The sequence below is a fragment of the Mobula hypostoma genome, chromosome 22 (assembly GCF_963921235.1).
Source record: "Mobula hypostoma chromosome 22, sMobHyp1.1, whole genome shotgun sequence".
Classification (NCBI taxonomy): domain Eukaryota; kingdom Metazoa; phylum Chordata; class Chondrichthyes; order Myliobatiformes; family Myliobatidae; genus Mobula; species Mobula hypostoma.
Window position 1 is genome coordinate 51,505,566 of NC_086118.1, and position 15,194 is coordinate 51,520,759.

A 15,194-nucleotide genomic window follows, 5' to 3' on the forward strand; every position below is an offset into this window, starting at 1 on the left:
GGCTCAACCTATTCTCTCATAAGACATGACCTCCAGTCCAGGCGGCATCCTGGTAAATCTCCCCTACGCCCTCTCCAAAGCTTCGACATTCTTCCTATATTGAGGCAACCAGCACTAAGCACAATATCCCAAGAGTGGTCTAACCAAAGTTTTATAGAGTTATAGAGCTGCAACATTACCTCATGGCTCTTGACTCAAACCCCCGACTAATGAAAGCCAACTTTCTTAACAATCATAGCAACTTTGGAGGATCTTTGGATGTGGGATCAAATAACGACTGAACTATTTTTCTGCTTCTGAGTGAAGGGATTGGTCAGGATACTGAAGAATTTACCTGCTCTTCATACTTCATGGGACGATATTTCAACACCTCACCAGAAACTCCCAAGAATGCAAAATCCCTTCAGCACTGCAATTAGGTGACAACGTTGAAGCATGTTTTTACATACAATTACAGCATAACTGCTGTAATTGGATTCATTAATATTGTATTGGGCAAGAATAAACCCTGATAACCAGTCTGTGCTATGGAAGAGCTGTGTGATGATCAAATAGAAATCTGTGACTCCTCAAATTCGTGGCTTATTCCATAAATTCTTTGTATGTCTGGGGTCTTCACCGGCATGTATAATTTCACTCACCATAACCCTGAACTGATTCCACAACCCATATACTCACTTTCAAGGACTCTACAACACATATTCTCAGTATTATTTGTTTTTTACTTGCACAATTCGTCTTATTTTGCTCATTGGTTTTTTATCAGACTTTTTAATGTATAATTTTCTTAAATTCTATTGTAAAGTAAAGGCATCCGTTAGTCTTGCGAGACCATGGAACTGCACCTGGAAAGTCTTCATTCTCCAGGGCGCAAGCCTGGGCAAGGTTGTATGGAAGACCAGCAGTTGCCTATGCTGCAAGTCTCCCCTCTCCACGACACCAATGTTGTCCAAGGGAAGGGCATTAGGACCCATACAGCTTGGCACCAGTGTCGTCGCAGAGCAATGAGTGATTAAGTGCCTTGCTCAAGGACACAACACACGTTGCCTCGGCTGGGGCTTGAACTCAAAATTCTATTGTATTTCTTTATTTTCCTGTAAATGCCTGCAAAAAATTGAATTTCAAGTTAAGTATATGGTAACATACACATACTTTGATAATAAATTTAATTTAACTTTGACTATAATAGTAATACTCAATCTTCTTACTATGATGGGCTGTTCTTCCAGCTCCCTTTCAGTTACTTGGGCTGCATGCAACTTGTGTATCTATTTAAAAGTTTTTTTTATATATCTATTTTCAGTCTGTTATAAATACAAATCAAGATTCAGCCAAGAAACTGCACATGGCGGCAGCATCCTTCAATAAGGACCCTTATCATTCAGGGCGTGCCCACATCTCATTCCTGCCATCAAGGAGGAGAGAAAGAAGCCTTAAGACATGCACTCAGTGTTTAATAACAGCTTTCTCTCCACCAACAGATTTCTGAACGGATCATAAATACTGTCTCACTTTTTGCAGGACTTTTTTTTTATATTTCTTACTGTAACTTAGACTAATTTTTATGATATTACACCATACCATATTACACCAAATTCGGATTTTACAGGAATCTGCAAAAAGAAGCACAATGCTGGAAGAACTCAGCAAGTCTGCAGCATCTGTGGAAGCAAAAGATACCATCGCCGTTTTGGGTCAAAGCCCGCATCAGGACTGACACAGGAGAGGGAAAGATTGCCAGTGAACAGCAGTATATAGTGAATGGTGGGATAGAGGCAGGTAGGTAATAGGGGAGATGTTGATGGGCGGATAGAAACTGTTGTGCATTTAATATTTCAGTAATATTGTAAATATATTTGAGCATTCTTGTTCATTTAAATAATTAATTGCAGGTTATATGTAAAAACACAGGAGTTGCATATGTCCCACGTGTGCCTCACTTGAAGTGAAAGTGAAGTTAGACTTGCACTTCCAGCTCTCTTGTTTTCAATCCAATTAGGGTTTTTTTTTTGGTGTTTTTTGAGTCACAAAACATAACAGAAGTACATGGGGGAGAATGAATAAAGGAAGAAGAAAACTGGATAGACAACTGGTAATATTCCGTGATACCTTGTTTCTCCACTGTCAAATATCATTGTGTCTAAAATATAACTTTACTGTAGCTGTGTGTATATATATATTGGGCTATAGGATACTAGTGGATTTAAAACACTGTTCTGCCCTCCGTAATCTCAGAAAATGGGAATGATAAGTTGAAATGAATAGTACATATCTACTGATTCTTGCCTTTTTGTTTATGAAGTCTTGAATGTCAGTTCTACAGGTAACATAAATGCATCTGAAACAGGTTGAAAGACAGTAGACCTAAATGAGTTTTTCTTGTGCAGGAAGAACATACTTCAAAATAAATTCTGAGTAAATTTTATTATTAAAGTACAAATATGTCACCACATACAACCCCAAGATTCGCTTTCCTGTGGGCATTCTCATCAAATCTGTAGAATAGTAACTACAACAGGATCAATGAAAGATCAACTAGAGTGCAGAAGACAACAAACTGCAAATGAAAATAAGGGTAAATAGCAATAAGTCCTTAAAGTGAGACCGGTGGTTGTGAGAAACATCTCAATGACGGGGCAAGTGAGTGTAGTTACCCCTTTTAATTTGGGAGCCTGGTGGTTGAGAGGTAGTAACTGTTCTTGAACCTGGTGGTGCAAGTCCTGAGGCTCTGGTCCCTTCTACCTAACTAGTGTAAATATTTGGTGCGGATCTTATGCTGTGTTGAAGATCATTTGCTTATGGATCCGCCTGCTTAGGAAAATGCACTTGCAAAGAGCAGCTTGCATCAATCTGACCATTTAGTTTTGTTTAAAATCACTGTACATAAGATATACAGTACAGAGCAAAAGTCTTACACACGTAAAAAATTCTGTCAAGTGAAGATGCTTTCAAAAGTAATGAAATGAGATGTTTCTAAGTATGAAAAAAATATTATAAAGAGCAGTAAACAGTAAAAAACTAAATCAAATCAATATTTGGTGTGATCTTTAAAACTACATCAATCCTCTTAGGTACAATGTCCTACAGTTCTAATAACAAAGTCAGCTGGTGGATTGTTCCAAGCATCTTGGACAATTTGCTACAGTTCTTCTGCAAACTTTAGCTGTCTCACTTGTTTCTCTCTCTCCAACTAATCCCAGGCATCCTCGATGATGTTGGGCCATACTATCAATATATTTTTTTTAATCTAGGCTGCCTAAGACATTGGCACAGTACTCTATCTCACATTTCTTACTATTTCCACAAGTGTTTCTGCTGAAATAACGGGATTTCTTGAAAAGTTCAGCAACAGTATCTTCATACACCATCTTCGATCCCAGCTACTATGCATGGGGTCCAGCAGGGAATTACTGGTGCATTTTGACATCCTCCTGCAGTTTAAATTGAATTGACGCTTGCGGCCATTTTTACTGATACTTTTTCATTTGCTGTAAGATCCCACTGTTTTGAAAGTGAGCAATTGCCTTGTACCTTACTGAGAGTTATTGAGACATTCTCACAATAGTGTTTGGGTGTGTGCTTCGTGAAAATTGGCAGCTGCTTTTCCTACCACAATGATTATACCTGGCTGTAAATTATTTTGGACTGCTTGCTTCCAAAGTACTACAAGATCGGTTGTACGACGTTGGTGCTACAGCAGTAAATAAAAAGCAAAATAAAATCGCAAAAGCTCGAAAACTGAAATTTAGAAAATAACTGAAAATGCTGGAAACACTCAGCAAGCCAGGCTACATCTACAGAAATACGAACAGACGGTGTTTAAGGTCCGAGACTGTTCCTCTGAACTGGCCTGAACAGTTATCTCCGTTTCCCTTTCCACAGAGGCTGCCTGTCCTGCAGTGAGTTTTCTGTTTTAATGACGCAGCATCAGGTAGATTTGTATCCAGCTAGAGGACAGGCAAATTTTTTAAACTGAGAAGCATTATTTTGCAAACTAGTCCTCAGCATTCCCAAAATGAGAACCCTCCACAGGCAGACGTCATTTCCTCTGAATGTGACCCAGGGATGTTTCCTAGTGTAACTACGGCGCCAGCGGTTTAAACTTTCGGGAGGCGCGGGCGGAGAAACGAACAAAGTTTTGATGCGCGACATGAGGACACGTGCGAGACCGGGGAAGTGAGGGACTGCTCCTGAAGTCGGGGAGGGTGGGGTGCAGGGGCACAGGAGAGATTCGCCTCTCGCCGGCTTCCCGTTCCTTCGCATTTCCACCTCAGCTCGCTGCCTTCCACTTGGGGAAGAAATGGTCGGCGGCAATGGGACTGTGCCTGGGTTCGGAGAGCAGCGCCGAGGAGCGGCAGGCGCGGCTCCGCAGCGACAAGATTGACCGCGCTCTGTATGAATATGCCAAACAGGAGTTGAACGTGGTGAAAATTTTGCTGCTAGGTCAGTAAAAAGATTGTTGGTTCCAATCTGTAGGGCGAACCCTGCTTGCCAGCAGTGCTATAGATTACTTTTACCCTGCTATTTTTAGTTCAATATACATAGTTATGGTTTGACTCTCGTCACTATTTGGTTTACATTGGAGTGGCTGAGGCGAGGTTACCAATGAATTTTTTTTTCCACCGAAAGCTCGCTCCTTCCCGCTTTGCATTCTTTCTGAAATTATTGCATGCGTTTTTGCGTACGTGAAGCAAAGCCCTCTCCACCACTGAGCACACCTACACGGAGCGCTGTCCCAGGGAAAAAAAAGGGGGGCATCTATCCACCTCTCCACCCCTCTCCACCTCCAGGTTGTGCTCGTATCTCGCTGCTGCCACCGGGGAGGTGGTACAGGAGCCTCGGGACCTGACCCGCTCCGTCAGGTTCAAGGAGAGTTATTACCCCTCAACCGTCGGGCTCTTGAACTTCACTGCATTTCTCCCACAACTTAAAAGACTCTTCGTCTCATGTTCTCCATATCGCTTACTTATTTATTTATTTAGTTTGCAGGTGATTTTTTTTGCACGATGGCTGTTCCGTCTTGTTGGGCGTGGTCTTTAATTGATTCTATCGTGTTTCCTGTAAAAGCCCGCAAGAAAATGAATCGCAGGGTTGTCATATGGTGACGTGTATGTCCTTTCATGCACAACCCCAATTATTTAAACAGGGGAAAGGACCTCCCGTCGAGTGAATGAATTGGAAAATATTGACAGTGGAAACATTCGTCATTTAGCGGTGATCTTGCCATTGTGATAAGGGCGATGGTGAACTTTTGTATTGTTAGCCAATGTTTGAGTTTCAGTGCGTATCGTTTATGATTAGAAAGTTGTTTAAAAACTTTTTCAATTATAAAGACTCTGTTTCTTCAAGTCGCTAAACATAAATTTGGGTCAACACACAAAATGTTGGGGGAACTCGGTCAGGCACCATCTATGGAGGGGAATAAATAGTTCACGTTTCGTGCCCGGACCCTTCATCGGGACTGGAGAGGTGGGGGTGGAAGTCAGAATAAGAAGGTGGGGAAGGGGGGGGTAAGCTGGCGGGTGATGAGTGAGACCAGGTGAGGGGGAAGGACTTGATGAAGCGTCTCGGCCTGACCCTCGCCACGGATGCTGGCTTTCTGGTAAACTGCCGACACTGGAATTCCGAAGTAACGCGCAAAATGCTGCAGGAACTCAGCAGGTCAGGCAGCATCTGTGGAAGTGAATAGAAAGTTGATATTTCGGGCTGAGACCCTTTTCCGGGGCTGTAAAGGATGCCAGAATAGAAAGGTGTCGGGAGGGGAAGGTGATGGGTGGGAAAGGTCAAGGGCTGGAGAAGAAGGAATCTGATAGGAGAGGAGAGTGGACCATGGGAGAAAGGGAAGGAGGAGGGGCACCCCAGGGAAGTAATGGGCAGGTGAGAAGTGGTAAAAGATCGGGGTGGCCTCATCTTGGCACCAAAGGAGGCCATTGACCAACATATCGGAATTGAAATGTTTGGCCCCCGGGAAGTCCCGCTTGTGCCTGACCTGCTGAGTTCCTCCCGCACTTTGTATGTTGCTCTGGATTTCGGTCATCTGCAGAATCTCTTGTTACTTATTAATTTGAGTCAACTAGCTTCGTCTGAGTTTTCTGTCTCATTGACTAGAATAATCAAATGAGGCAATAAGGGAGACTATTGTGTGTATCTCAGATAAACATTCAGTAAATACCAGTGATGGTGAAAAGCATGACTGACACGGTATAGGACTAAATGAGAAACTTGTGAGGGGCACTGTCTTGCCGCTCAACTCAAACTTCACTTCCTCTCAAAATTTGTCTTTAAAGTTCGTCATTCAGTATTTAATTCAATGCATTAAAAATGCCAAAAAATACAAACTTTTAGGAGGAGAAGAAGAAAATGAAATGGTTCAAGTGTTAAGCCATTAGTAACACACAGGCATTAACTGCTTATTCATTTCCGTAGGTGCTGTTTGACTTGCTGAGTTCCTCCGGAATTTTTGCGTGTGTTGCTTTGGATTTCCAGCATCTGCAGACTTTCTTGTGTTCATGTTAATCCATTAATTGCCTGCTAAACAATCTCAATTTACTCGGAGCAATGGATTCTGGATGAGATCAGAGACAAGAGGGCTAAGTGGCTGTTTCACGTGCAACTATATTTAATCAGCTTGGCTGATAAAGGGACTCTGCCCAAAAAGTCAACTGATTGTTCATTTCCATAGATGCTGCCTGAGCTGCTGAGTTCCTCCAGCATTTTGTGTGCGGTACTGTGGTGTAGGAGGCATGCGCCTGTTTTTAATCGCATTGTGTTCTGTGTTCCGCCTTCATTATGTTTGTTATTAGTAGTTAGGCACGTGGGTAGGGGCGTGGTAGAAGTGAAGAGATTTAATTACGTGTTCATGCTGTTTAGAGTCATTCTGGTTAGTTTAGAATTAGGGAGTAGAACAGGGTGATGTCTGTTTAATTTTGTCTGTGTTTAACTTCATTAGTTTTGGGGGTTCCTTTAGTTTTACCGCTTCAAGATTGTTCGTTTTTTTTAGATTAGATTATGAGGACAAGTAGTCCTCTTTTATTGTCATTGAGTAATTATTATAGTTTTGCCAGTTTCTTAATAAAGGATTGAACACATTTCCTTGACTTCATCGGCAGGGTGGCATAGTAGTTAGCACAACCCGGGAACCCGGGTTCAATTCCCACCGCTGCCTGTAAGGAGTTTGTACGTTCTCCCCCTCACCGTGAGGGTTTCCTCCAGGTGCTCCAGTTTCCTCCCAGAGTCCAAAGACAGACTGGTTGGTAGAATAATTGGTCATTGTAAATTGTCCCGTGATTAGGCTATGGTTAAATTGGGGGGGAGGGGGGTTTGCTGGGCAGTGTGGCTTGAAGGGCCTATTCCATACTGTATCTCAATAAATAAAAACATTATTATTGGATTCCATAGAAGACGCACCAACCAGGATTACCCCACACCCCCAGTCTCTAAACAGTGTTTCAACCAGGATTACCTCACACTCCCAGTCTCTAAACAGTGTTTCAACCAGGATTACCTCACACTCCCAGTCTCTAAACAGTGTTTCAACCAGGATTACCCCACACCCCCAGTCTCTAAATGGTGTTTCAGCCAGGATTACCCCAGGCCTAATCCCGAAACAGTGTTTCAACCAGGATTACCCCAGGCCTAGTCTCTAAACGGTGTTTCAACCAGGATTACCCCAGGCCTAGTCTCTAAACAGTGTTTCAACCAGGATTACCCCAGGCCTAGTCTCTCAGCGGTGTTGGTCTGTTTGAGTAGCTGCTCTATCTGGATTCCCTGTACAGTTTATGTTAAACCCCTCCAAGGTTGCTCCAGCTCTCTCCATGAACCTGCCCCTTGACCTTCACCTCTCAGAGTTTGTGTTTTATCCTCGGTTGCCCGTCAGAGGGAGCTTTGGTGGCGTCATTTGCACATTGGTTGGAGTTTTTCATAAACTATATTTTATTTATTGAGATACAACGTGGAATAGGCCCTTCCAGCCCTTTGAGCCACACTGCCCAGCAACGCCCAATTTAACCCGAGCCTAATCACAGGACAATTTACACTGACCAATTAACCTACCAACCAGTATGTCTTTGGACTGTGGGAGGAAACCCACACGGGGAGAACGCACAAACTCCTTGCAGGCAGTTGCGGGAATTGAATCTGGGTCACTGGTGCTGTAAAGCGTCGTGTTGACCACTACGCCACCGTACCGCACTGTAATTTGCCGTGACCGGACACGGTCACTGTCAGCATGTGACATAGCACATGATGAATGAACAACTCCTTCCAAACAAAAACACATTCTGACCACTGGCTGGTGGTTGTAATCCATTTGCAAGTCTCTTTATGTCCCGCTTTAGCTCAGCCTATCAACATCACCGTCTGTTCCCTTCTCCTTCCATTTTATCTGACAATGGGATCCCACCACTAAGCACATCTTTCTCCCCCTCCCCACCCCGCTTTCTGCAGGGATCGCTCCCTACGCGACTCCCTTGTCCATTCGTCCCCCCCATCCCTCCCCACTGATCTCCCTCCTGGCGGAACAAGTGCTACACATGCCCTTACGCTTCCTCCCTCACCACCATTCAGGGCCCCAGACAGTCCTTCCAGGTGAGGCGACAGTTCACCTGTGAGTCAGCTGGGGTGATATACTGCATCCGGTGCTCCCAATGTGGCCTTCTATATATTGGCGAGACCCGACGCAGACTGGGAGACCGCTTTGCTGAACATCTGCGCTCTGTCCGCCAGAGAAAGCAGAATCTCCCAGTGGCCACACATTTTAATTCCACATCCCATTCCCATTCTGACATGTCTATCCACGGTCTCCTCTACTGTAAAGATGAAGCCACACTCAGGTTGGAGGAACAACACCTTGTATTCCGTCTGGGTAGCCTCCAACCTGATGGCATGAACATCGACTTCTCTAACTTCCGCTAATGCCCCACCTCCCCTCATACCCCATCCGTTATTTATTTATATACACACATTCTTTCTCTTTCTCTCTCTCTCCTTTTTCTCCCGCTGTCCCTCTGGCTATACCCCTTGTCCATCCTCTGGGTTTTCCCCCCCTCCCCCTTTTCCTTCTCCCTGGGCCTCCTGTCCCGTGATCGTCTCATATCCCCTTTGCCAATCACCTGTCCAGCTCTTGGCTTCATCCCTCCCCCTCCTGTCTTCTCCTATCATTTCGGATCTCCCCCTCCCCCTCCCACTTTCAAACCTCTTACTAACTCTTCCCTCAGTTAGTCCTGACGAAGGGTCTCGGCCTGAAACGTCGACTGCACCTCTTCCTAGAGATGCTGCCTGGCCTGCTGGGTTCACCAGCAACTTTGATGTGTGTTGCTTGAATTTCCAGCATCTGCAGAATTCCTATTGTTTTCCCTTTCATCCATCTTGGTTTTGTGTCTAATGTAAGTTCCACTTGCCAACCACATTCTGCTAAGAGGATTCCTCCCAAATTCATCACTAGATTTACTGCTGACCATCCCCTCCTTGCAGGGTCTAATTTTGGACGCGTAAAGATTAGTTTTGTATGTCATGTGTCCGTTGGGACAACAAAATTTTGTGTGAAATGCATCAGTTACGTCTACAACCAACGCAATCTGAGAAAACGCAAATGTCACCACACATTTTGGTGTCACCGTATCCTGCACACAACTTACTAACACTAACCTGTACGTCTTTGGACTGTGGGGGGAAAGTGGAGCACTCGCAGGAAACCCACGTGGTCACAGGGAGAACGTACAAACTCTTTGCGTACAGCGGTGGGAATTGAACCCTGATCTTACAGCGCCAGCAACAGCTGCACTACTGTGTCGTGTCAATCTTAAGGATGAAACAGCAGCTCTGTACCTTTACCCAGTTGTGGGATAACATCATTGGGATGAATTCCCAAGGGTAGATTGGGAGGGGAGGGAGGTGACCTGGGAGAATGACTAATGTGGTTTTTAAGCTAATGTGGTTTATAGTTAAGGAGATGTATGGTGTGTTGGTCTTTATTAGTCAGGGCATTGAGTTCAAGATCCGCAAGGTAATGTTGCTGCTCTGCAAAACCCTGTAGTCCAACATACACTTAGAGTATTGTGTTCAGTTCTGATTGTCTGGTTGTAGGGAAGATGTGGAAGCTTTAGAGAGGGTGCAGGTTGCTGCCTGGATTAGAGAGCATGTATTATCAAGGTAGGGTGAGTGAGCTAAAGCTTTTCTCTTTGGAGCAGAGGATGAGAGGTGGCTTGATGGAGGTGTGCAAGGTGATGGGAGGCTTAGATCAAGTGGACGGCTAGAGACCTTCTCCCAGGAATGAAATGGCAAATACGAGAGGGCATGAATTGAAAGTATTTGGAGGAATGAATAAACTCTTCTCACCCACCAATCAGCAACACAGCAACAAAGAGGAATGGGCGAGAACACAAATTAAAAAAAATATATATAGAACTGAGAAAGGCCAATATGAACTGATGTAGGCCAGGCAGTATCTATGGGGGAAAAAGAAAGTACAGTTGACGTTCCAGGCTGAGACCCTTCAGCAGGACTTCGTTCAGACCTGCTGCCTGGTCTACTGACTTCCCCCAGTGTTTTGTGTGAGGCTGTGTAGGAAGGAAGGGTTAGATTGATCTTGGAGTAGGTTAAAAGGTCATCATAAAATTGTGGGCCGAAGGGCCTGTATTCTTCTATAGTGTCTGTGTAATTCACATTTTGAGTACTGTGACGAATCTTCCATTGGACTGGAGAAACAACCCCATCAAGAATGCAATACGCGAGTCCTTTTGCATTCTCCCTACGTTCCGGTCAGAACCCCCATCAGATTCTATCCAGCACACACTCAGTGCAGTTTACAGTGGACTGTTAACTTGCCAAGCTCCGTGTCCTTGGGATGTGGTACCTGGGGGCCACCCACGTGGTCACAGAGCGAAACGGATTGGATCAGCTCAGCAGTGGAGGTCGGATTGAACCCGGGTTGCGGCAGTTGTAAATGGTGCCAGCGTCTCACCGACCACTTCAACACAAGGATGAAATCCTGAGGCTTTAAAAGGCCCTGGCGAGGCCTCACTTGGAGTATTGTGAGCAGTTTTGGGCCCCTTATCTAAGAAAGGAGGTGCTGAAACTGGAGCGGGCTCAGAGGAGATTGACGAAAATGATTCCAGGATTGAAAATCTTATCATATGAGGAGCGTTTGATGGCTCTGGGCCTGCACTCACTGGAATTTAGAAGAATGACGGGGGGAATCTCATTGAAACCTCTTGAATATTGAGAGGCCCAGATAGAGTGGATGGGGAAAGAATGTTTCTTGTAGTGGGGGAGTCTAGGACCAGAGGGCACAACCTCAAATAGAGGGGTGTCAATTTAGAACGGAGATGAGGAGGAATTTCTTTAGCCAGAGGGTGGTGAATCTGTGAAATGCGTTGCCACAGACGGCTGTGGAGGCCAGGACATTGGGTGTATTTAAAGCGGAGGTTGATAGATTTCTGATAAGTCAGGGTGGGTAAGGATACGGGGAAGAATGGGGTTGAGAGGGAAATGGTTCAGCCACAATAAGATGGTGGAGCAGACTCGATGGGCCAAATGGCCTGCTCCTCCAATGTCTTGTGGTCTAAAAGTAAAACTTGTACGTGCGGAGATTTTGGGAGCTTCCTTCCTGTTTGGATGGGTGACAACGGAGCAGTTAACACGTAGCTTAACAGCACCGGCCATTACCGATGAGGGGTCATTTCCCACCAGTAATCGGTAAGGAGTTTGTACGTGACCGGGTGCTCTGTTTTCCTCCCACATTGCAAAGACCACGGTCGGGGTTAATAAACCGTGGGATGCTACGTTGGCGAGATTTGCGGGTTACAAATCCTCGGACTGCATTGGTGGTTGGTGCAAAATGATGCATTTCACTGTACGTTTCTGTGTTGCCATGTGCGTGTGACAAAGTTAAGCGCTCTTCTGTCGCAGGACAGGGTTGGGGTACATTGGCTTTCCAGAGGCTGAACAAACTCGGGGAAAGGCAGAGCTACCCATCCTCCGGTTTAATGTCTGTGTCCTTGTGTTGCAGGGGCGGCGGAAAGCGGGAAGAGCACACTGGTGAAGCAGATGAAGATCATTCACAGTCATGGATTTACCGAGCAAGAACTTAGCAGTTTCAAGGTATGACAAAAAGATAAAGTCATATACGAGTGGGCATTTTGCATTATAAGATTGATGGGGTAAACTTGCAAATATATTTTATTCAGTTCCCGGATGTAAAAGAGTCACCTGGGCAGGCTGTTATACCTGCTCGATTGGGGCGGCATGGTAGTGTAGTGGTTAGCACAATGTCATACAGTACAGGTGATTCAGGTTCGATTCCCGCCACTGCCTGAAAGGAGTTCGTATGTTCTCCCCGTGACCGCGTGGGTTTCCTCCAGGTGCTCTGGTTTCCTCCCACAGTCCAAAGGCGTACGGGTTGGTAGGTTAATTGGTCGTTGTGAATCGTCCTGTGACTGGGCTCAGATTAAATCAGCGCTGTTGGAAGGGCCTATTCTGCGCCGTATCTCAATACAGTAAATAAAAAGAAATAGATAACGCGCATGAGAATGATCTTTTAATTCTTGTAAGCTGAAGAGCTTGTAAGGCGTTGGTCAGACCGCACTCAGAGTGTTGTGAGCAGTCTTGGATCCCATATTTAAGGAGAGATGGGCTGGCTTTGGAAAGGGTCCAGAGAGGGTTCACGAGAATGACTCCAGGCATGAAGGGGTTAACGGATGAAGAGTGTTTTGATTCTCTGGGCCTGTACTTGGGGATGAGGTGGGATCTCATTGAAACAAGGCCGCGGTAGAACGGACATAACGTTTCCTATAGTTAATTTATTTACTTACGGATACAGCGCGGAATAGGCACTCCGAGTCACCCCCCCCCCCGACAACCTCGATTTAACCCTAACCTATTCACAATGACCAATTAACCCACCCAGTGTGCCTTTGGACTGTGGGAGGAAACCAGAGCACCCGGAGGAAACCGGCGCTTCTCACGGGGAGGATGTACAGGGACTCCCCCGAGGATGCTGGGATTGAACTCTGAACTTCGTTGCCCCAGGCTGTAATGGCGTCTCGCTAACCGCTTCTTCCCTAGTGGGGAGAGTCTGGGATCGGAGGGCACTGCCTCAGCATACTTGGGACAACCCTTTGGAACAGAGATGAGGAGGAATTTCTTTAGCCAGAGGGTGGTGAATCTGTGGAATTCATTGCTACAGACAGCTGTGGAGGTCAAGACACTGGGTATATTTACAACAGGGATTGATAACTTCTTGATTAGTAAGGACGTCAAAGATTATGAGGAGAAGGCAGAGAATGGGGTTGGGGGGAAAATCAGTCCTGATTGAACGCCAGAGCAGACTTGATGGGCCGAATGGCCCCATTTTGTTCCAGTGTCCAATGGTCTATTAATGTAGTCATTCCTTCATTATTTCTGGTAATGTGTATGGCAGGTTTGGTGCTAATTCTTGCTGTTAACTGTGTAAGAGTTAAAAGTGGGTGCAGATAACTGCACAGCAACTGTTCACTGTCAGCCAGGTATTTTAGTGGACATTCTTTCCACCCTTTTGGAAAAAAGTGCGTTGTGCTGGTTGGGTACTAGCAATATCTGTGTTTTCTTTGGCTGCATTCCCGTAGGCTGAGAAGGAAGCCAGGTCACAGAGACCTTGCCTGGCTGGCGGTGAGAGTGTCCCTCTCAGGCACATCCTTCCCGCATGCGTGGAACTCCCCCGCGGGGATGACTGCTTTGGGGGGGGGGGGGTGGGAAGGCAGCAGCTCATCTCTTTGCAGACTGTGGGTTTGTGGAGGAAGATGAGAGGGCCTGCATCGCAGTTCATCCCGGGTAGCTGCGTCACAGAGGACCCTCTGATCTACGGGCAGTTCCCAGGGACGCCCGCTGGTCTGCTAGCACGCGGAGATGTCCGTCGCGCAGAGGAACGCTGCTGACTGGCACGTTCCAGGCTGCTCAGGGACGCACTGGAGCTAGGTGCAGCCATCGCGAGGGGGAGAGCCACAGAGTAGGATTCCTCTGCTACTGGACAGGGAGGGACCAAGTTGGGTGAGATAGCCCCTCAATTACCCTAGAAGTGTATCTTCCGGAGGACCACGTGAGTGCTGGCTGTGCTGTTGATTTGTAGGAATGTAATCAAACAGTCCTGAAAGCATTCATTGTGAATGTAAAGAATGAAAAGGCATTGCACACTGTTTATTCTTGTAAATATTTTTATTGTGCATAAAGATTATTTTGATTAAAAAGTATTGCACGGTTCCAAGAAAACGCCCTCCTCTTATGTAAGTTGTTTACACTGCAAATTATGAAATGCGTCTGTGAGCCGTACAGTGGCGTTTGGGTGGGGGTGATTAGTCTTTCCACGGCGGACGGTGTGGCTCATCTACCGAACCCTGAAGCTGGGAGGCAATCGCATCAGTGATTTATCCGTCAGAACTCAAATCCCATTGCCATGTCGAGCCTTTCAAACGTGAACGCCCCTCATTTCAAGGTTCAAAGTATGTATACAGTATACAACCTTGAGATTTGTCTCCTTACAGGCAGCCACAGAACAAAGAAATCCTAGAGAACCTGTTTTTTTTTTAAAAAAGACCATCAAACACCCAGTGCGCAGAGAAAGAAAATCGTGCAAATGATAAAAATAAGACCTGAATTCGGAACTGAAGTTTTATCAGAGAGACATGAAGACATTTGAGTGTTGTCTATCGAACAGAGAAGAGTACAGCACAGTACAGGCCTTTCAGCCCACAATCTTGTATCTGTGACTTTCATGAATTACTGATAAATGAAGTAAAGCTGAAGGAAAGGAAAGGTACATCACATCCGGAGTTTCTCCGGTGAGCGGACGATTTCTCTCCACGCCTCTCTGAGGTAGTGGGGAACCGCGTACAAGGCAAGTTACAGCAGTGGTTTGCCATTGTCTTCTGCCGGGTGAGTTTCCAAAGACCGTAACCCAGCACGGATGGAAAGCGTGCAGGGGAGCTGGCTGGATTCAAACTCGGGACCTTTCGTCCCGAAGTCCGGCACTGATGCCACTACGCCACCAGCCGGGTCACGAAGGAGAAGGGGAACCAATTTCTTCTGCTTGCTTGGCAGGCAAAACCCAGTGACATTCTGCAGAACTTGATAACTTTGCTATAACAAGAGCGGAGGCGAGTGGCCACATCATTCGAGTCGTAGAGTAATTTGCACGTGTGTCCGCGTGGGTTTCCTCCCACGTT

The 15,194-nt window shown here is 45.7% G+C and overlaps 1 protein-coding gene across 2 annotated transcripts in view; it reads left to right on the plus strand.

Moving 5' to 3' along the window:
• The first annotated feature begins 4,082 nt into the window (after positions 1-4,082).
• Positions 4,083-15,194, plus strand: part of gnav1 (guanine nucleotide binding protein (G protein) alpha v1) — a 122,880-nt gene continuing 111,768 nt past the window's right edge. Inside the window, exons 1-2 of one of the 2 annotated variants that reach the window (XM_063030562.1) lie at positions 4,083-4,443; positions 12,008-12,099. In XM_063030562.1, the coding sequence (XP_062886632.1) occupies positions 4,314-4,443; positions 12,008-12,099 (222 nt within the window). In that variant the 5' untranslated portion in view covers positions 4,083-4,313. The remainder of the gene's footprint in view (positions 4,444-12,007; positions 12,100-15,194) is intronic. The other variant, XM_063030561.1, reaches the window with a different exon arrangement.